We start from the raw sequence: 22981 nt of genomic DNA on the forward strand, positions 1-22981 counted from the left end.
TGAGGCAGATGTGCTAAGGCAGTCGGTCTGCACGCCGCCCTGTTTACAGCAAAAACAACAACAACAATGTGATTGTCTTTTCTGATAATATGAGTAGTGTGGGGCTGCATTAAGGGCATTCAGTTAAAGCTGAAAACAACGGGGAAATGTTAATAATGGAAGAGAGGAGTACACAAGAAGGTTTTCAACTATTCAACAATTCCTACTATTTAAAATATTTCTATGACTAAAAACAATGTTTAAAGGAACAGAGACCAACGAAATCATCAGAAATGAGAGAGAGGCAGAGAGAAGCATTTTAAAAAAATATATATATTTAGGAGTATTTTTTACTACAATTTACACAACCCGTGCATGTTTCTGTATTTTATGAATTGATTATTTGAAATTTCATCGGGTTGACACAAATGTCCTCCAGTTCCGGAATGATCTAAGTATATTTAAGAGTTTGAACATTTTAAATCCGTACTTGGTTTTGCCAGTGTCTTAAAAAAAATCTCCTGTTAATATTAAACGACTAGAGTAGTTTACTAAACTGTTTTGCACAGTGAACTAGCGCCTCCGGTTGACGTTTTACTGCAAGTGCAGAAAAGTCAGGCAAGCAATCAGCTTCTCGCTGCCTGCAACACAAACGCCATTTTAAACGGACTGACTGAACTACAGAAGCAACGTTGAGGGACGAATCTGGGTCACGCGTTTGGAGGCGAAACGGCGTCTGGAAATCTCCACTCATCGCATCCTCGCTGATATTTATTTACCAATCTCTCAATCAATCGCGACCCTTTATGGTCCAATGTGTTTGAGCGGTCGGTTAGCCCGAACGCAGTTTTGTTGTGTCGGACCTGGTTGACGCTGTCTGGTAGCTTTTTATAACAAGCAGCTGACTGAGGCGAAGTCAGGTAAGAGGAAGACCTTTGGGTAGTCTATTGCGAATCGGGTTTTAATTTGACGATTTCATGTTGGCAGTTCTACATTTCCCAGAATGTGCTAGCTAATTGCTTGGCTAAGCTACATGGCATGCGAATGAGCGAGCTAACTCTCTTGAGTTGCGTTGTAAGTAAATTACTGATGCGGTCAGTTTTAGCCAATGCTAGACATAACCCAAAAGTTAAAACTAACTCCGGAGTTTGAGTGGCTTTGCTCGGAAAACTGTTTCGACGAGTCTCAGATAACGTTTAGTTTATGAATTGGTCATGAGACGCTCGTGTTTGTTGTGTCAAAAGGGAGGCGTGTCCACCCTTCTATGACCGCTGATCATTATCAGATGAGCCGAGTAGTTGCAATGCTGACTTTGATAGTATGCCAACCTACCATACATCATTTTCCCCTAGTCACCCTGAATGAAATATAAAAAAAGATTATGACAGAATATAAGCAAGAAAATCCTTTCGAAGTAATAATTAATGTTACAATATATAACAAGAACGTATAAATATCAATAACTAATGTAAATCCCATCAGTTCGGTGTAACATCTGTTATCTGAACATGAATATTTACATGATTACGACAGCCCCCTCAGTCTATCTGTATGTAACCTCCAGGATGAAACGAGGTCTCCAGGGAACTAAACAGGAGGACGGGGGTGGCACCAGTAGCGGGTCTCTCAAGCGAGCTTGTAAACAGAGGAGGGACACAGATCTTGACGAAGAAGTGGTCCACTGGGAATGCCTGCCGCAGGAGGTCCTTCTCCACATCTTCCAGTATCTGCCTCTACTGGATAGAGCGTATGCTTCTCAGGTACACATTTGAACAAGTCCACAGTCAGTATAATCAGTGGAAAGTACACAATAGGAAGCAGTGGTTTGCCTCTTTTGCATAGAACTTTGATACGTGCTGGGTCACTGCACTCTTTATTTAGTGAACATAGACAGAATGATGACTCATAGTATAAATGATAAATGTAAGACAGTTGAAGTGGAAAATTATATTCAGTATCATAATTCATTAACATTAATTTCACAGCAGACCTGGCTTCTCACTTAGTTTTTGGCCTTTTGCAAAATAATTCCTAAAGCAAGTGCAGGGAATCATGACATGTAGTTGTAATGACAACATATATGAACAGCATAAACCAAAGATGTCAAACGTGAGGTTCGCGGGCCAGAATCAGCTCATCAAAGGGTTCAATCTGGCTCTTGGTGATAGAACACGTTAACTGAAAACTTTCAACAAAAGTAATTGTCATTGATATTTGAAGACACTGAATATTGCAAAGTGACAACTTCAGTTCAAAAGTGGCTGGTTGGAAACCACTTCCATGCACTCTCCCAACTCGTAGGTATTTTTATATATATGTTTTCAAAGTATGTGAATATTCTCTTTCTGAAGAGTTCTCACTTTAGTGTTTTGTGGTGTGATGAGTCAGGTTAGGTTGTCAAGGTTTACAGATGGATGTGGAAATTTTTGTAAATTTAAAATGATGTGATTTGTATGCAGGTTTGCCGGGGCTGGAACCATGCTTTTCACATGCCTGAGCTGTGGCGATGCTTTGAGTTTGAGTTGAATCAGCCTGCTAGCTCCTACCTGAAGGCCACACACCCTGACCTCATTAAACAAATCATCAAAAGGCATGCCAACCACTTGCAGTATGTCAGCTTCAAGGTACAAGCCGTCTGTGAGGGAAGAACAGATGCCGTTGAAGATTTGCCGTCTCAGGTTATATTCGAGTCTTTGTTTTTTCAAACGCAGGTGGACAGCAGCAGAGAGTCAGCAGAAGCGGCATGTGACATCCTCTCTCAGCTTGTTAACTGCTCTCTGAAAACACTGGGGCTCATCTCCACAGCTCGGCCCAGCTTCATGGAGCTGCCTAAGGTCAGTTGAATCTTCACAGGTAAAACTGCACTGTGGTAGAATTTTATTTGTGATTTAATTTTTTTTGTTTTATTCATTTTTTTATGACAGTCTAAACGGCTCAATTACGATTATTTTCAAATGCGACCTGGGCCACTTTCATATGTATGTATGTATGTATGTATGTATATATGAGCAGTTGTCCTCACGTGTCACCTGCAGGTACTGACTATCCCCCCAAAAAAATCAGATTTTTATTTTATTTATTTATTTTTTAATCTGAATTGAGCATTCAGACCTGCGGTGTGAACCTAGCCTTAGTCTCTGGCATGCAGACACTATTGTGGGCCATTTTAATGCATGCAGTTTTGAGGCACAGTTTTGCAGTGGTTGTTGGCTCGAAATGTACAGTTGTGTTCATTATTTTACATAACCGGACATCATTTCTAAGATATTCTTCATTCTTCATTCATTCTAAGAAAACACAAGTGATCAAGCCAAACACATTTATTTTATTTTTAATGGTATTCAAATTAAATTATAAATAATTCAGAACATCACCATCATTAAAGCGGAAGTCAACCCAAACATATTTTTTTCAAGAATATGTTCTATGCAGGCCCACTAGTTGAAACAAGGCAATGTGATTAATATGCAGCAAAGTCCGTCCGTTTTTAGCCATCTCACAGGGCGGCCATTTCTTCACTTCTGTTAACTGGAAATGACATCACAGACCCGGCTCAGATAACGACCAATCACGGCTCACTTCTTTTCTGAAGTTGAGCTATGATTGGTCATTACCTGAGTCCTGAACAGTTGTGATGTCATTTTCAGTCAACAGAAGTGACAAAATGGCCAGCCCCAGAGCTGGCTAAAAATGGGTGGATTAACTCATATTCCACAACGACAATATTAATCAGAATGCTTGTGTTTCAGCTATTGGGCCTTCACAGAACATATTCTTAAAAAAATATGTTTGGGTTGACTTTTGCTTTAACTCAGCATAGCACGAAGACATTGTCCCCATTGTCTTCTGTCCTCTTTATGAGCACAAATGTATATGGGACTTTCACGCCATATATGTAAAGTCAACCATTTTCTTTCTTTGATTACAACTGTTCAACAGTCTCACTTCATCTCCGCATTGACGGTGGTTTTCGTGAACTCCAAATCGTTGTCCTCCCTGAAGATTGATGACACGCCTGTAGACGACCCCTCCCTCAAAGTACTTGTGGCTAATAACAGCGACACGCTGAAACTGCTGAAAATGAGCAGTTGTCCTCACGTGTCACCTGCAGGTACTGACAACAAGAACAAATTAGGGAATAAGGACTCGTGATAAATTGTCATTACCATTCGATTGATCTAGAACAATTTTTGCTATTGGTGTGCAAAGTTGGTGCAGCAATCCATCTTGGGAAGATCAATTCTGTCTGGCTTGATGACTGAACTTTTAAACATAAAATGAAGTGTGTAGCTTCAGGAGGATGTGTATATATGTGTATGTTTATAGGACTACAAATTTAATGTTTTTTATTTTTTTTTGCAATTCAATATAAAATGTCTTTACTACTTTTGAGTATACCGCGCTACTATGGTATTTTTTTAATAGGCTAAGTCAAATTCTTCTCTCTCAGGCATCTTATGTGTGGCTGATCAGTGCCACGGTTTGAGAGAATTGGCTCTCAACTACCATTTGCTGAGTGATGAGCTCCTCATCGCACTTTCGTCAGAAAAGCATGTTCACCTGGAGCACCTGCGCATCGACGTGGTGAGTGAGAATCCAGGCCAGCAGTTCCACACAATCAAGAAGAGCAGTTGGGACGCCATGGTGCGCCACTCCCCAAAATTCAATCTGGTCATGTACTTCTTCCTCTATGAGGATGAGTTTGGACCCTTCTTCCGTGACGAACTGCCCGTCACGCATCTGTATTTTGGCCGCTCGGTCAGCAAAGACGTGCTGGGCCGTGTTGGGCTCACCTGCCCTCGCCTGGTTGAGTTGGTGGTGTGCGCTAATGGGTTGCGGCCACTGGATGAGGAGCTAATCCGCATAGCTCAGCGCTGCACGCAGTTGTCAGCCATCGGCTTGGGAGAGTGTGAAGTGTCTTGCAGCGCCTTTGTAGAGTTTGTCAAGATGTGTGGAGACAGACTGACACAGTTATCGATAATGGAAGAAGTGCTTGTTCCAGATCACCGCTACGGGCTGGATGATATCCACTGGGAAGTGTCGAAGCATCTCGGCCGCGTCTGGTTCCCCGACATGATGCCAACCTGGTGAAGTTGTGTGAGGGTTGGAAGCTGTGTGGATTTGTTTGGGTGTTATTGACAAAATTAAATATACTATAATAAGACATGGACAAAATGCCATCTATATATAGATTTGATCTAATCACGTGGGTTCCAAAAGAAATCTGTAAAAAAAAAAAAAATTCAAGTCTGTATATATTTTATATGTATATTTATATATCTTTAAATTAATTGTTTTTGTTTTGACAAAACATCCAGCACTTTGTTCTCCGAGTAATGTACAGAGCAGGTGTATTGTTCCTGCAGATTTTAGGTATGACATTTTCTGTGGGAATCAACAGAAATGTCTTGTAATGAAGGGGACATTGTGGCAGTTGTATCATGTACGTCATGTATTTATTGAGCAATAAACCCTAATCCTCTGATATAGTGCATAACCCTTCAAATTGGAGTCACAAACGTTCTGCTTTTTAATTTCAGCTGTTTACAGACCTTTGTCATTATCTACAATATATGGAGGCACAGGGTAAAATAATGTTTATTATCACTTTCAATGACCAGCTACAGAGCACAAGGAGGATTTGCAGTTCCAACGAATGATCACAACAATCTTTAACTCTTGAGTATCACTATTTTACAGGATTTGACACTTTTCATTATCTGTGTTTCATCGATTAATTAACTCTGGGTATATCCTTTATAATAATTCTCAAATATTACTAAAGGTCATTTTAAAAGGCATCCTATATGTATTTGATCTGCAACATACTTGGCAATGCTCTACACGAGACAGTATTCTAGCTGTGAATTGATGATGCTGTCTATGAGCTCCTGGATTTTTGAAATGTACAGTACAGTCCTCAGTATGTACATGTTTGTACGATACATTTGAGACAATGCACACAGTTTATAAGGGCCTCTAACAATACTGTATATATTGCATCATTATCTCAGGTTGAAACTGATCGGACCCACATCTATTTTGTACAACTCAAAAGTTCAGGTTGTTGGGATTTTTTTTTTATATTCAAGAAAGAGTAACCCACTCCAATGCTTGAGTAGTGGTCACTGTTAATATATGTAGTTAGAATTAAAAAATGGACGTCATCTTGAAAAAGTGCTCAACTAACGTCTTGGCTGGTGAAACTTTATTGCTTAGGCTAAGAGATGTTTTCATGTTTCACTATTTTTTTTGACAGTCACGTGGGAATGTAACTGGATTAAGTCTTAAAATACACATAATACATCTCTTGTCTGTGGACTCACTGAAGGACATCACCCTTGGACTGTTCAATAAAGGAACAATTTAAATCATTGTGTTGAAACCTTCCATCCGTTTTCTGTACCGCTTTGCCTGTTCAAGGTTGACAATCGGCCTTTGAATTGTATTTGCAAATGTTAATTAGTTGCTACATGGAGTCCGGGGTACATGACATTGGCAGTGGACGTGGACTCGTGTGTGTGTGCGTGTGTGTGTGCGCGTGCGTGTGCGCGCGTGTGTGTGTACATATATAAACAATTTTTGAATGGCCTCTATGCACGTAGCACTTCCGCGTTAAGTGTAAAATGGCACGCTGATTTCCGGTCGGCAAATAAAAGCATAGAAACAACATGGGAAATGTGTTAAAACTCAAAAGCAAGTCGACGTTGAACAGTGTTCTGAAGAGCTATACTTTAGACCCCATTTCGCCCTCATAGTTATAGCACCGACGCATTTTTGTAATATGCGACCAGTGTGTATTCACTATGATGGGTCAAATGATGGGAAATGTAGTGTACTGTACATGACAAAAAAAAGAGGATCTCATATACTATTTTAATGTAGTAGTATTCAAAATCGTTTCTATTTGATGCACTCTTAAATCAAAACTGATTTTTTTTCCCAAATCAGAACACACATACACATATTTACACGTGGTTTGTCATATAGCCTGTATCCAGCATGTTAAATAGGTCGAACTATCGATTCCTTGGCAGATTGAAATGCATCGGCAGCTGCTGTGTGAGGCTGAACTTCCAACACCAACGAGGAGTGCAACTGTAGCGTACAGACTTGATCCGGCGGGCAAGCCTCTTCACGTAGCTACTAGCGTGACGACACGGGCGAGGCTTCGCCCCATCCCAGAAAAACTTAAGATCAGGGGGAAGAACCAACACGTCAATTAACTAAATACATTTCTATAATCTCGAATGTCAAGAGGTGATGCTGGGGGTGGCCGGAATGACGGGCAGGTGAGCGTCACCATTAACATTAACAAAGTTAACATTGCTAGCATTCACCGCTGCTAATTTAAGCGCTAGCTAGCGCTAGTCACCGGCCAGCTAAAGCTAACGGCTTTTTAACAAGCCGTGTCTGATCCAACAGCGTTTGATTATATAGTACTCACGTTTTTTTTAATTACGGGCTGATTCTGAAAAGAAATGTACAGTTAGGCTAAAGACGTTTTTTTAATCTGTTGGGCAAACGTTAGCAAGTTAGCATGTTAATTTGTTATTTTATACAGATTTCCCTTTTGCAAAGGAATATGTAGGGACATTCAATAAAAGAGTGAGAAGTAATTACTCTTACTAAATGCGCCCATGGCAATACAAAGTATGTCAGTATGCGTGCGTTTTTCAGTTTAGAGACCAGGCAACATAGAACTTCAGCCACATCCCAGTGCCTCGCTTCCTCACCAAATTAGGGGATGAGTTTGAATTGAGTAATTTAGGTTCCTCCTCTGTCTTTACTATGGTAACATGCGCTGCAAAAAAAACACACATAATGGAGTTTTGCGAGAAACGCAACGATTCATAACCTGTCTGTCGTATACGGCTAATTACGGCTTTCTTGTGTCATGCAACAGCATCGCCAATGCTCTGGCCAGTGCAGCCTGTGAACGATGTAAGAGTGGCTTTGCTCCCACTGAGAAGATTGTCAACAGCAATGGAGAGTTGTACCATGAACAGTGTTTCGTGTGTGCCCAGTGTTTCCAGCAGTTTCCGGACGGACTCTTTTATGAGGTAGTGCTTCATTTCATGTATGTAGGTCTCATTAACAAGCATGACTCAACAGCAATAAAATCTTTCCCTGATCACAAGTACTTTGTGTTTTGAATGTGCTTTTTCTCCAATGGACCTCTTTTGTTTTACAGTTTGAAGGTAGAAAATACTGTGAACACGACTTTCAGATGCTCTTTGCTCCTTGCTGTCGCCAATGTGGTGAGTGTTGTACTGTACTACCTTCATAATGAATACTTGTTAATAAATAAAACAAGATGACACCAAACTTAAAAAATCCACATTCACTGGACTCTTGATTGAATGTACCAGTGCCATGAAATTTATTTTTTCTGTGGTTGTATGTATTTAACAATGTGATGACTATTTTAGTTTGCAGGTGATGTGCCCCACTCATGTAGCTAATGATGCAGTGTAGTTATGTATTTGTAAATACTGCATATTTGATACCTCAGTTGATATGAGTGATATTGTTCACAATCATATGTGTAGTGTGAAAAGATGAGCGCTCTACATCTTGTTCGAGATGACTCTCGAAACAAGTGATGGTTCAAACTTTAACTTTCCTATGTATAATTTGGGTTTATATACACAAACGGGAACATTCAGTTAATAATTCTATTAGTCTGATTAAAATTGCTTACCAGAAAAATGGCAAAAAAATGTCCTGCGAATCTGTCACTTATGATCTCTTTCAGGTGAGTTCATCATTGGTCGTGTTATTAAGGCCATGAACAACAGTTGGCACCCTGACTGCTTCTGCTGTGACATCTGCCAGGCTGTGTTGGCTGATGTGGGCTTTGTCAAAAATGCTGGCAGGTGTGTGTGCCATCATAACAATACATTGTGAAAGCTTGTATACCAACTGGTTTTATATGAACAGTGAAATTGTTGGCTTAGACTTAGAAATACAAACAAATAATGGCATGACTCCAGTCAAAACAAATCATTATTTCTCCCCATGTGTTCTACCTTGACAAGCACTAATAAATGTTCTTCATATTCCAGGCACCTGTGTCGCCCGTGCCATAATCGTGAGAAGGCTCGTGGCCTAGGCAAGTACATCTGCCAGAAGTGTCACGCCATCATTGAAGAGCATCCACTGATCTTTAAGAATGATCCTTACCACCCAGACCACTTCAACTGCAACAATTGTGGGTCAGTACTCTCACTTCACTCTACACAGACATCTCCGTGGCAGTGTCAGTGGTCATCAATGACACTTTACAATGTCTGCCTGCTTGTCTTCACTGTGTCTGTATGTATAGCTAGTCACTATTGTACTCCATTGCCCACAGGAAGGAGCTGACAGCTGAAGCCAGGGAACTGAAAGGCGAACTTTTCTGCTTGCCCTGCCATGACAAGATGGGCGTGCCCATCTGTGGCGCTTGCAGGAGACCCATTGAGGGGCGCGTTGTCAATGCCATGGGGAAGCAGTGGCATGTTGAGGTGTGTGTGTGTGTGTGTGCAAGGTCACTTGGTCGTTTAACATTTACAATCATGCTGCTGATTTGAATCTGACACACCTAATCATCGCCCTATATGCGAGTCTTGAAATTGATTTTACTTGAATGTTAGGAGTTAAAGAATTCTATTCCAAACTAATACTAAGTGCAGGTGAATAATAATATTTTCTAATATTTGGACTCTTGAAGACTTTAGAGAAGCAAAAATTAACACAAGATAATTTACAATATATTTAGTGTTGTCATTCATTCCTGGCTTTTTAAGAACAACATGATTGCAAATGGCCTGTGAGAAATTCTATAGCTGGAATTTTTTTTTTTTTTAATGTTCAAGATTATCATTCATCTGACATTCAAACACCTTCAAAAACATAGAAGACGGATTACCTTTAGAAACACAGATCATCAAAAGAGCGGGAATCTTACTTTCTTGTCACATACACTATAAGTACATAAAACTTGAATTATTCCTTTAATATATTTGCTCTTTGCCTTATTCACTGACACCAGTTGTTTTTTGCGCTTGCAGCATTTTGTGTGTGCCAAGTGTGAGAAGCCATTCCTTGGCCATCGCCATTATGAGAGGAAGGGGTTGGCTTACTGCGAAACGCATTATAACCAGGTAAGAAGAAAGCGCCTAACTAAAATGCTTGTGTTCCTCCAAATATCATATGTAACGTTTATGCTTTTGTTTTTAAGCTGTTCGGTGATGTGTGTTACCACTGCAACCGTGTGATTGAGGGCGATGGTAAGTATTAATATAGAAACCTTTAAAAAAAGAAAAAGCTCATTAAAATGTCACTGATCACAGCATCTATTAGAATACTCTAGTACACACTGGCCACAGTATTACGTATGCGTGTACAGTAAATTTGTTGCGCTACAGTATTTCTTCTCCCCCTCAGTGGTGTCTGCTCTCAACAAGGCCTGGTGTGTTAGCTGTTTCTCCTGCTCCACCTGCAACACAAAGCTCACCCTCAAGTAAGTGACCGTGCTTCCAACCAACTTGACTAGCAGCCTACTAACCTATAAGAGTACTTAATGCATATTGTCCAACATTGTTGTCTTCTCATTTGCCCCCTCCTCCCCACCACGATTTCCTCTCTCACTCTCTACATGCTTCATGTGCGGTGCCTTTGTATATCACAGAGATAAGTTTGTTGAAATTGACCTGAAGCCTGTGTGCAAGCATTGCTATGACTGTATGCCTGAGGAGTTGAAACGCCGCCTGGCCCGTCGTGAGCGCAAGAAAAAAGCTGCTGCCTCTGAGTAGAATTCTTACTCTTTATAAGTTGCCATCTATTCTGTCAATTGGTGCAGTTTCTGCCTTTGTTTTCCTCTATGGCATGAATATGAAATATGCATGACTCTTTTAGATATGTTTGTACATCTTTTTTTGTATTGATGTTCACATCAGTTTCCATTATTTTCCCCCTCTAAAGTACAGTGGAACCCCAGTATTTGCAGGGAATAGAGACCGAGCCCTGCCGTGGAAAGTGTAACTACCTGCGTTCAGTAGTTAAATTGTTAAACACAAACACACCGCCTTCACATGAAGCCAATCAATGTATTAGCTAGAATACTGGCCTAAAAAGCAAAAACATCCTTTCAGTTTCAGTTTGAATGTGCATGAAGTACATTCAAGGACTGCCCACAAAACAGGATATCTCAAACGTGGATGAAAAAACATGACGAACTGATTCAACCTTACTAACACAACCACAATTCCACCAGATAATGCCACTGTAATACTTTCTTGCTTTAGCCTGAATACAAAAACTACAAATTGGCAACTGTCGTACCGTGAATGTGCCGGGGGTTCACTGTATTTGGAGTACACTCACAGGCCAAAACAGAAGGTACACCTACGCAATCAAAATAAATCCAACACAAACGCTTTATCAACCCTTTGCAAAGACAATACTCAGTTTTTGGTATTAATTTAAGAATATGCTTATAATTATGATTGTAGTTTGAAGTGGTACGGACCTTAATTGTATCATATTGAGGTTTTTCCTTAGAACTTTATTTTGGTTGCCATACCTGGCTACATGAGAAGTGCGAACTATTAGCGACACCCTTGACACATCTCTTGTACAGTCGTCAAATTTTACAGTACCTCATCTTTTTGCCTATGAGTAAAGTATACATCTGTGTAATAGAGCATCCTTTACTTCATCGATGCTTATAAGAACGTTTTCTAATTTTGAAAGATCACATCACTGCTTGTCAACTAATTCTTGATTGGAAGACGATGATAGCTTCGCAAAGCACCCTCATTTCTGTTAGAATTTAAAGTGAAGGATATTTTCATCCTTTTGGTTGATTTTTGCATGTAGTCCGAAAAAGATTTATTGTAATTATCTGTCATAAGTGTCAAATCAAACTGTCATTCAGTTTTGAAGACTAAAAAATTGGGGACCCTCTAAGTCTGCTGTGTGAAAACTGTATATTGTGCATCACTTGACAGCAATAACAGTGACAGGAAATAACGTTGGCTATTACAATGACTACTATACACGCAGTGCTTTGACTGATGAAGCATTTTAGAATCTCTTAAAGTCGGATGGCAGGGAGGAGAGTTGGGTAGGGAAGATCAACCACTCCTTCCTTGCTGTATTTTACAGCAGTATTGTCATGCAAATTGGGACCTGACAGCATCAATAAATAAAGCATATATGAGGTATGGGGAAATATGTATGCTTTTGTAAAGGAGGCAAGATTTTACCATGTTTCAGTACTTGAGTGGCGCGTTGGTGTTCTGTTAATCTACTCCTGATCTGGACAGATGTATTTTTTGTGTGTGCCTAAAACAGGCATACGCCTTAAGCCAGAAAACTCTGTAAGGGAAACTTTCTACCAAAGGATACTAATGAGCAAAGTGTTAGCTCTAGTGAAGTTGAGCCATGAGCCTTCCGCTCCGAGAAAGCCATTCTGATACATAAGTTAATTGAATACATATGGCGTCTTAACATGATGTCCCTTCCTATTTTGCAGGAACAAGTTTGTTGAGTTTGACATGAAGCCTGTTTGTAAAAAGTGCTATGAGAAGTTTCCCCTTGAGCTGAAGAAAAGGCTGAAGAAGCTGGCTGAATCTTTAGGACGCAAATAGGCTGAACTTGGCCTTACATTCAGTTAAAAAAAACACTGTGGTTTTCATAATGGTTTTGTTTTTGTAGTTAACTCTTTAAAAACATATATATACATATGTATAAAAAATATATACCTATATGCTCAAAGTGACCTTACCTGTTATATTCTCAATAAAAGTGGCATCCATTTTCTCATGACCATCGAACCAGTTAAATACATGTGTTGAACTTTATACTTTTAAATATCTGTAACTTTAAATGTGTATTGCAGTTACACTTTGCATTTGTATATAACATGGATTATTCTCAATTGGACAGATAGGATATTTAAAACCACTTTTGATCAATTGTGCCTGAGTTGCTTTTACATGTCCGAATGAGTAAAAGGAGCAAACTGTGTTTTTAAGGTACCACACAGTTTTGTCACTAACATGCCAAACAAACTCCAAAAGAACTGTTACTGGAGGAATGTTCATTTAAATGCCAGCCAGTGAGAAATAATGAATTAAATGGTGATATGGAGTTGTTGTTGTTTTTATTCATCCGATGCATAATGTTACAGCTGCAAATACTTGTTTTCTCATGAGAGAAGTATCAACAGGGCTCACGTATATCCCTTAAAACAAAAATGAAGAGTGAAGTCAAATTTGTATAGCATTCAATAATAGGGATGGAAATTAAAATGTTTTTTAAAAATCAGATTCATCTTTTAATTGCTAAATTAATTAGTTAGTTGCAGCCCTTTTCTGTGAGTTACATTTTAACAGTTCAAGGAAATAATTCAATTAGATGCAGATTGAGTTTAGGAGATGATCTCAGTTGTCTTAAAGTAGAAATCAACCCAAAGATATTTTTTTCAGGAATATGTTCCCAACAGGCCCACTAGTTGACACACAGCATTCTGATTAATATTGTGTTTGTGAAATATAAGTTAAGCAGTAAAATCCACCCCTTTTTAGCCATCTCAGGGGGCAGCCATTTTGTCACTTCCGTCGATTGAAAATGACATCACAACTGCTCAGGTAATGACCAATCACGGCTCAGCTTCAGAAACAGGTCAGCCGTGATTGGTCATTACCTGTGCCCTGAGCAATTGTGATGTCATTTTCAGTCGACAGAAGTGACAAAATGGCCGCCCCCAGAGATGTCTAAAAACGGGTGGATTAACTCTTATTCCACAAACCCAATATTTATCAGAATGCCTTGTTTCAACTAGTGGGCTTGCATAGAATATTCTTGAAAAAAATATGCTTCGGTTAACGTTCACTTTAAACTCTGTAATCTTCATGTTTTTCATGATTCAGCACACTGCTTGTGCTCTTGGTGAGCAAAATTGTTTGGAAATGAGAAATGTGACAACAAAACTGCTTGTGTCAGCATAATTTCTTATGGGCCAGTTTTGCATTTGCCTACCTGTAATGTACAGTATAAATTTATAGATTCTGCTTGTTTGGAAATGTATGCACTACATTTACATTTTACAGCACCACACATACTGTTTTGAGTTGCTCTACATCAGTCAGTACACATAAAGTGGTATTCAGTCCATAAAATACCCACTACTACCAGTCACCGTTCATATCAAATGATACTCTACAAACATTGCGGCTATTTTGTCTCAATGATAGAACACTGACAAACCAAAGCCTTTCAACACATTTCTTCACTTCACCAGTAAAGAGATATAGCATCAAAGAGGCTTTTGGCGCCAAGTTTAGCATAGCCTCTGTCACATTATAACAAAAAAATTAGGTACCAAAACCACCTGGGTTCTTTTAAATAACACTTGCAATTGGAATTGTTACCACTACCCCACACTGCAAGTGTTATTAGATAAATGTTGAGCAATATTTTAGGGGTATCTGTGCTGGACTCCTAGCTAGTAGCCATGTGGGGATTTGATGAGGAGTGATGAGAACCATGTAGGTGGAGTCTAGACAGGTGTCTCTGAAGGGGGTGCACAGTCTTGTGTTGTGGTTGAAGATGCAGTGGAAAACCCAGGAAACGAAGTCGGAAAGTAGTCCATTCTCCAAAGGTCATGTCTAGAAGCTTTTTAATATCATCTGGGTCACCAAATACCAGAGACGAACCAGTGATGTGATTGCTTTTTACAATTCCAGCATACTTTCTTGGATATTCCATATATTCCAGCTAGGGAAAAAAAAAAACACATGGAGCATTAGAGGGGGAAAAAGTGACTCTAAAAGTATTCGTACTTCAAGACTCTGGCTTCTTCCCACATTCTCAATACAGGCATCTTAGGTTATTTGAAGTTACTTGTAAATTTCTGAAACTCAATTCACTGTACAACCTTGCATGTAACTAAATATGTTGCCCAACAAAGTTAGTCTTACTATAACTTTCTTTTTAAAGACCCCAAACATTTTTTTTTATCCAGAATGTGTTCTATGCAGGCCCACTAGTCTAAACACGGCATTCTGATTAATATTGCGTTTGTGGAATATGAGAAATCCACCCATTTTTAGCTAACTAAGGGGGCGGCCATTTTGTCACTTCTGTCGACTGAAGATGACATTGAAGTTGCTCAGGGCTCAGATAACGACCAATCATGGCTCAGCTTCAGAAGACATATGCAAATGTAATCAGCAGACCCCATTGTGTCTTTTACTTTTCATTATTTGAGAGTTTGGACACAAACTTTCCAATAATGTATAGTGTCTATCAGAAAATTTTGCTGGTCTGTAATCCGTCATTTTTCAAGACGAACCGGATTGTACTCTTCAGTTGGTCAGTCCGTCAGTTAAGACTGTCAGTTTGTCCGTCAGTCCATCCTCACTCCATCCCACCCCCCAAAAAAACACGTCAGCAAAACGGGCGTCTCAGTCCATCACTGACGGACGCGGTTAGTGACGATTGCTCTGACGGATGAAAATCCACTTTCATCAGTGTTAGTCCATCATTTTAGAAAAGTGTTCCGTCAATTGTCAGCAAAACAGGCGTCAGCCCGTGACGGACTGACACCTGTCTGTCAGCCTGACTATAAGTATAACACAAACTACAAATGTGATCACAGTTTCACGGATTGCTATTTAGATGCAGTGCAATGCAATTACATGTCTTACCTCTTTACAAATATCCTCTGAATCCATATTGATTATAACTGTGATTGGCAAAGGAGCAAAGGTCCTCATCCAACCGGAATCTTTCAGCCTGGCAGTTCCTCGGATCATAGCCAGCTCTGTCTTAATTGAGGGATTTAGGTCCACCGTGACCTTGTTGAGTGCCTTCAAATCCCTAATTGTGAAGTGGAAATCTACCTTGAGGAGTCTCTCAAACATCTCAGGGTCTCCATCCTGGTCAAGAAGGTCTTCAATCTGAGAACGCATCACATAAAGCTCTGCTCTTGACTCAGTGAAAACCGTCCACAAGCTTTCGCAATCATCGTCTTCAGCGTTGTTATGATCAATATAGTCTCTCTGTTGAGCATCTTCCACACACTGGATGATCCAGCTGAGTCGGCAGGGCCACTGATTGGCCAGGACCACCCAGGCGGCTATGAGGTCAGGTTGAGGGAGTTCTGTCTTTAAAGCCTTCATGATGATCACAGTCACTCGAATAGAGTTGATCACTCTCCTCATGGACATGGAGTCATCTAAGATGTACTCATTTAACTTCCTCTCATTGCTGTCAAGGATCTTCTTAACCCAATTGTCAATTTCCGCCTCCGTTATATCTAGTTGAACAGTTTTATCTTTCAGTGGAATTGTCTCATTTGTGTCGAATAATACCACGGAAGATATATTTGATAAAGAGTTTCTTTTAAAGCCTCCAGTTTGATGTTTATCTTCGCTCATGTTTCTGCCCTCGACATTTTTTGAACTGTTGGCCAAGCTGTGAAATAAATTGAGCTTTGAATCGTCACAAAGGGGTGGGACGGTGAAGGCCAGAGTAACAATTCGCTGCAACAGCGCATAAGCCCGGTCTTCTTTGCAAAAGCAGCCATCTGCAAAGTTGACCTTCTGTACGATAATGTCTGGGTCTATCGCCAGAATTGAAATGAATGGACTGTCCTCGTCTGACAGTAAAATGTTGATAGCATCTAAGACAGCAACAATCTTAGGTGGGGAGCAGCGGTCTAAATTGGTGATCTTTAATACCACCCTGATTCTTCTCCTCTCAAACACCTCCATGAACTCGACAAAGCGAGACAGGAACCACATCTCTTTCCTGACTTCATTCATGAAGCCCAGCTTGCTGCTGACCCGCTCATTGTCCATACCTCGCTTGATGTTGAGCTCCTGGTTGAAAATGAGGTCCTTGACCATCAGGAAGGAAAACCTTAGCGCACTGGCGGCTGGAACTCCAAATGAAGCGATGACCAGGCCTTCCAACACACTAACGTGGCTTGTTGTTCCATTAACGTTCACAGTCGGTTTTCCCACATGTTTTGTAAGTTCAAATGTCAAAAAGAATACTAGGATGATTAATGGTACCAATAGACTGAGAAGGAAGAGAAACCACAGAGGGCAGCAACAAATCCTCTTGGACCTCCAGTGATGGGGACCAGCTACCACTATCTGATGAGAGGAATAAAAACAAATAGAGCAAATGATTAATGGGTACTATGCATCAGTGGCGGTTGGTCAATAGAGGACACTAGGGTACCGCACCACTGCCGATTGTTTGTGTTGTTGTAGTGTATTCTTTTATATGCTAAGCTATGAAATCTTTATCATTAACACAGGAAAAAAAGGAAGTCAAGTCACAAACCTTCATTTTGATTTCATCCTCGACATCATGTTGGGCCACCCGGTGTAATACTAGCTGTAATTTCCCAAAATTGATTTGCATTGCTTGAAAGAGTCGTATGGCAAGACCGGCCCAGAGCAGGTCACTGCCTGCAAAGTGCCAGGCACTGAAGTTTACATAAATGAAACGGACATTATAATGGTCCTGATTCTCTTTAGTCCAAATGGGTTTGTAGAATAGCAGCCGCCAAATTAGCGCTAACGTGCCAGAAAGTGAAGGTTTAATTGGTCGAGGCCGGGATTTTCCTTTGTAGTTCTCTTCGATCCCCAAAGCTTCCCGCGACATGTACTCTGAAGCAACAAAAACAGTGGTGGTAACAGAATATCTGTAGTAGGATCACATGGTGTGTATAACTACACTAACACAAATATCAGTTTACCTGCGAAGCAATTTACAAATCCTAATTCCAATTGTGTAAAACGTAATTAAAAACAGAAAACAATGATTTGTAAATCATCAAGACAAAACATTTAATGTTCAAACTGAAAAACATTCCAAAAATCAATTTGAAATGTGGACTTGTCAGACCACAGCACACTCTTTCATTTTGCGTCAGTCAGGCCCAGAGAAGCCAGAGACGTTTCTGTGTGTTGTTGATATGTACAGTATATGGCAGACCCGGGTTCTGACTAGGAATGGCATATATCTTCCAGGGATGTTCCTTTTATACCTAATCATGACACTCACCTGTTTACAATTAACCTGTTCACCTGTGGAATGTTCCAAACAGGTGTTTTTTTGAGCACTTCTCATCTTACAAAGTCTTGCTGACCCCCGTTACAATTTTTGGGACGTGTTGCAGGACTCAAATTCAAAATGAGATAATATTAGCAAAAAACCAACAACAATAACATTCATCAGTTTGAACATTAAATGTCTTTCTAGTGTATTAAAGTGAATATAGGTTAGGGGGAATGTAGGTTATAAGGTGACAAGGTTTGGTAAATCATTGTTCATTTTCTATTTTTGTTACGTTTTACACAACACCCCAACTTAAGTCGAATTGGGGTTTGTAATCATTTGATAGTTTGGATGATTCAACTCCAGTTTGAGGTTGCCACGCAAATTGCATAGTTTCTACCGATTGAGAGAGGGAAAGCTTGCAAATTTGGATACATTATTAAAAAGATCATTAGGCCCACTGCTCTCATTTGGTACTGTCGACACTTGGTCATCCTCTTTGCCTTTAATAGAGAATAGCTACCTATCCAGTTTGTATGTCTACCAATCCATCCATACATTCATCAATCTATTTGTCGAACGCCTTGGTATGAATTATTATTTGATGGTCTCAAAATGATGGAGATGTAGGGAAAACTATATTATTTGTTGCGCATTTTTAGTCGGTTCTGCTGTTAATTATTATTTCTGCAGTGATTATGAAAAATGAGCCTTTTTCATCTGTTACCCTGCTAACAGACTGAGAGAAAAAGGAACCAAAAGAAAAACTTGCCAAGGAAGAAACTTCAATGTATCTTATGTGGAATAAAGTATAAAGGTTTAGAAACACAACATTAACAATAGTTTAAACTTTATATTTGCCAACCATTTTTAACAAACTATCTCTATCATAAATCATAACATAATATTGCTGCAGCTGTATTATTAAAGTTCAATTTGTTCAGATTTTCATCTGAGCTGGTCTGTAAAAAATGGAACCCTTTTCTAACTGTACTAAGGGCAAACATAGTGTTTAATGATTATCTGCCACAACAAAGCTTGTGCTTGTGTGTAAATGGGCTCCAAGAGACAGAGCACAAACTTCCTGGTGCAGGTTATAAGTGATAAGATAAAAATCTACAACATGCTGTCATAAAAATTTGCTGTTGTGTCGTTATGCTCAATTTGCAGGCGGGGTCAAACGTATAATAATATAATATCACTCAACTAAATCAAGTACACCAATAACAAGTACAGTATTTAATAACTACAGTAGGACTACTAGGATGACTGCAATTTATTAATCGCAAACACTGCATAGGAATCAACAGTATTCCACATTCCAGCATACCATAAGGGGTACATACCTTCCATTTTTCCAAGGATCCTTCTAATTCGACTCTGACATGAAGAGTAGAGTCCGACAGTTGCAGGTGATGAAACTTTGGTCAAGGTCTTGGAAAGGGCATATGCAAAAATGTCATCTAGAAACAAAAGTAGAAAATAATGGCAAACTTGTTTTTTGTATTTGCATGTTAACTTCAGCTTGAACAGTGAGCATTGATGTCACAACCATTCTGAAATATGACAATTGCTTACCACTGTTTTCAAAATATTTGCACCCTTTCAAATAAGAAAACACATTTCTTTCTGCCATGCTTCAATAATTAATCATTTCAGACAGCTGTATTTACCCATGCAGGGTAAATTGAGATTCATATTTGACTGACGTGTTTACAAGCAGTTATGTTAACTAAAGAAAACAGAAGTCAAACTGAATCATTTGGACTTATGCCACATGTAAGTCACTTAATACTGTACCTTTAGTGGGGGAAGACATGATTACCAATGGTTGTGCAATTTCAACAGTATCATTTGACCTATGAAATAGAAGCAGAAGCAATTTCACAGTTTGCATGTGCCCACTATCCCTTTATTTGCAAACATGAACCTATCGCACGTACCTTCTCGTGATGAGAATGCAGAAAGATTAGTCACAATTGAAAATCATTTGTCAGTCCAGACAGCCTTGCTTTACTTTTGCAACATCATATTGTGGAGACATTTAGTTTTGTCAGAATCATTTTCGGAATGAAGGATGGGATTTACATGTGCTGAATACCAAAAGGATGTTTTGTTGCTGTTGGCTTCTTTGAATCTGAAACAAATAGCTGGAATCACTTTACAGGGTCTTTTAGCTGTTTGTACCTTTTCATGCACTGGCATAGTACCCTTTACTACTTCAAGCTGTTCCTTCATTTTATATGCGCGCAAGTGCTTCTCTAGGTCAATAAGTTATTTGTGCTTGCAGGAACCACTCCCTCTTTGCCCTTGCCTTTCACTCACCAAGACATGCAGTTTGACGGAATGAAATATACATGTGATTCAAACCTAACACCAAACAGATTTCTCACCTGCACTTACACACTATGTTTCTTGAACTGGTTTCAGACAGTTAAGTTATTACTGTGCAGACATGTCCAAGATGAAATGGTCTTACCTTGAAAAGTTCCTTATTTTCACTCATGTCTACAAATCATGCAGTGACGAATACCGGTATGCAGCCGTGAGCATAACACTAGCTGGACTTCAGAGCTTTCAAACAACACTGATATGACAGCATGTGAAACGTGTGTGAAAGGAAAAAAAATACTCCACCTGATCAGGAAGTAGATTCAGTCTTTTGGCACGACACTTTCTAGGAAGTGAGGTCACCGACAAATTGGAATTAGAGCTGGAGCTCCTCTTCCACTGCAGCCAGTCTCATGTCCGGTTTAAGACCATAATCGAAAAAAAAAGTGTTTCCTGATAAAAATGAAGAGTAGAAACATCCCAATTCCTTCCATGGCTTGTGGCATCAAGCTCAAAACCTTTTTAAATCTTGAGAGAAACAGAACAAATTAGCGATTTTCTGTCGGAGCCCAAGGCCTGGATGATTCATGATGTGAATTTCTCCAACTGAGCCCCGCAGGTTAAGAAAAGCTGGATTCTTTGGCGTGACCTGAACTGACATGCAGAGCAGCTCGGACGCCAAAGCGTTAGTAATAAGCCTTTTTAGCCCACAGCGTGATTTGTCATGACATAACTGGTTAGTCAAGCTTTTCAAAACAAGCTGGATGCGTAATTTCCCTTAGCAGCATTACTGTTTTTTTCATTAGCTCTCTGAGACCATCTGCTGTCACATAATACCTTACAACTAAACTTCTGCGCATGCACTTTGCTACTGCTAAATGTTTGATAGCATTGAAGATAGATTGTGTGCAGTGAACAGTGTGATTAAAATTGAGGGTATTTGCATTGAATCCACTACGATTAAAAAAAAAAAAAAAGACCATGTTTATACACTCACACACACACTGCACTTGTTCAGTTCTCCTGCGAGCTAGACCTTTGGTGTCATATTTGAACATGTTAATTTTCAAGTCCATTCTTAGTGTGGCTGCTAATAAGAAGCTTAATTAGTGTAATGTCTGATTAATATTTAAAGTACCTGGCTTCAGGGTGACTAATCGTGGTCCAACTAGCAGTACTGATTGCTGAAGTACTTTAATTAACTTGATTATCATACTGAGTGAAGTTGTGTGTGTCCGTGTGTGTGCTTGTCATGATGGACAAACACACACAACACCGAACTTAAACCTTGCATTTAAGGAAAAAAAGGTCACGATAAATTCAGACGCAGAATGTCCCCGCGGCCACAACATTAGGTACAACTACACAGGCTCTAATGAGACCCAGCTCAGAAAATAAGCCTTTACAAAGATTGACACCTTCAGAGTTGATGATTCTGACCACAGTTTTAGGAACACCTGTATGGGCACAAACCACATTCATAATAATCAACATATTGCATTCATCGGAGAGAGCAATGTCATCCAACTACTGATACACATGTCACATCTAATCTGATAAATTTGTGTCTAGTAAGGACTTGTAATATTTATTGCATTATTTTGGCGGTATAAAACATAAGGCATCAGTGAAATTTGGGCTAACTTTGGAAGGCTTGCAATGCTCTGACACACCAAGGGAGGGCCCTAACGTATCATGCATGAAAACAGGACACTGCCTTTTGATCAGTCTTTCCTCATCTCAATGCTCTATTTGATATGTAAGAGCAAGTCTGACATTGTAGGTGGCATTCATTCAAAGTGGGGTGTGGTCCAGCTCTTAAGACGTGAAAGATACTGTTAGATGAGCTGATTACCATTTTGTGCAAGCAATTACTGCAGCTTGGAGGACAAACTTGCACACATCCAAACGTACATGGAAGCGCAAGCACACATACACACAAAGACCAAACATATCTCTACCATTATTCCCTTTCCATTACTCCTAAGAGAGGACAAGCTTGACTATTGACATGGAGCGTGACACCGGCTTGGAACCGGCCCAACTTGCACGGCAGCCTAATTGGCCTCAAGACCTCTTGTTGGCGTGAGCTATTGATCTGTGCATCGTCAAAGGGAGAAGGCGGCAAATGAGAGATGGCCATATATACCAAAAGGAAGCACTGGCACATCCAGGAATGATGTTTTAAGATTTGCCATTTTCCCAGCATGACAGAGATGGCGAAGTGTTCACCTTGAGGTGCAGGGGTCTGGATCCTTGCAAAAAGTTGATTCACATTCCGTGATTGTCTTTGATGGTTACCACGGGGATGACGGTGGCAAAAAATGGGTTTTCTGAATGCTATGACCCCAAGGATCTATAGACATTGCTTTAAAAATCCCACTTGAGATAGCAAGATGAAAAGTCCTTCACACTCACAAAATCCACTTTTTGTTTGATACCTATGCTGCAAATCTTAGGGGAAGACAAATACGATGAGATCACTACCAAAAAAGCCCTTCAGGGGCAGAGGTCTGAGAAATGGAATGAATGCCGATATTGTATCTATCAGCACAAATGTCCTAGCCATGATTATTTTTCTTCAAGCATATCCCTACTCACA

General features: G+C 39.8%; 3 protein-coding genes across 7 annotated transcripts; 2 read left to right on the forward strand and 1 right to left on the reverse strand.

The window, feature by feature from the left end:
• The first annotated feature begins 565 nt into the window (after positions 1–565).
• On the forward strand, positions 566–6353 carry LOC147149790 (F-box/LRR-repeat protein 3-like). Its single transcript, XM_086026751.1, has 6 exons — positions 566–899; positions 1544–1739; positions 2439–2603; positions 2691–2813; positions 3919–4090; positions 4430–6353. The coding sequence occupies exons 2-6, from the start codon at positions 1545–1547 to the stop codon at positions 5068–5070; spliced, it is 1296 nt and encodes a 431-aa protein (XP_085882877.1). The 5' UTR covers positions 566–899; position 1544; the 3' UTR covers positions 5071–6353.
• Positions 6354–6960: 607 nt separating this feature from the next.
• LOC147149791 (LIM and senescent cell antigen-like-containing domain protein 1) lies at positions 6961–13119 on the forward strand. Of its 2 annotated transcripts, none has more exons than XM_086026263.1 (10): positions 6961–7271; positions 7886–8042; positions 8174–8240; positions 8738–8858; positions 9048–9197; positions 9338–9488; positions 10035–10127; positions 10205–10253; positions 10411–10486; positions 10655–12496. In XM_086026263.1, the coding sequence occupies exons 1-10, from the start codon at positions 7243–7245 to the stop codon at positions 10776–10778; spliced, it is 1017 nt and encodes a 338-aa protein (XP_085882389.1). In that variant the 5' UTR covers positions 6961–7242; the 3' UTR covers positions 10779–12496. The 2 variants fall into 2 exon arrangements, with proteins under 2 accessions (XP_085882389.1, XP_085882390.1); XM_086026264.1 differs by lacking the exon at positions 10655–12496 and adding an exon at positions 12503–13119 and having other exon boundaries at positions 6965–7271.
• Positions 13120–13784: 665 nt separating this feature from the next.
• Positions 13785–21064, reverse strand: nkpd1 (NTPase, KAP family P-loop domain containing 1). Of its 4 annotated transcripts, none has more exons than XM_086027032.1 (7): positions 20686–21064; positions 19992–20185; positions 19849–19907; positions 19395–19511; positions 17329–17657; positions 15681–17135; positions 13785–14748 (listed from the first exon to the last, which is right to left on the reverse strand). In XM_086027032.1, the coding sequence occupies exons 3-7, from the start codon at positions 19865–19867 to the stop codon at positions 14473–14475; spliced, it is 2196 nt and encodes a 731-aa protein (XP_085883158.1). In that variant the 5' UTR covers positions 19868–19907; positions 19992–20185; positions 20686–21064; the 3' UTR covers positions 13785–14472. The 4 variants fall into 4 exon arrangements, with proteins under 4 accessions (XP_085883158.1, XP_085883157.1, XP_085883159.1 ...); XM_086027031.1 differs by lacking the exon at positions 20686–21064 and adding an exon at positions 20528–20675; XM_086027033.1 differs by lacking the exon at positions 19992–20185.
• Between the last annotated feature and the right edge of the window lie 1917 nt (positions 21065–22981).

Source organism: Filicampus tigris, chromosome 3 (assembly GCF_054856515.1).
Source record: "Filicampus tigris isolate MCC_2025a chromosome 3, RoL_Ftig_1.0, whole genome shotgun sequence".
Taxonomy (NCBI): Eukaryota; Metazoa; Chordata; class Actinopteri; order Syngnathiformes; family Syngnathidae; genus Filicampus; species Filicampus tigris.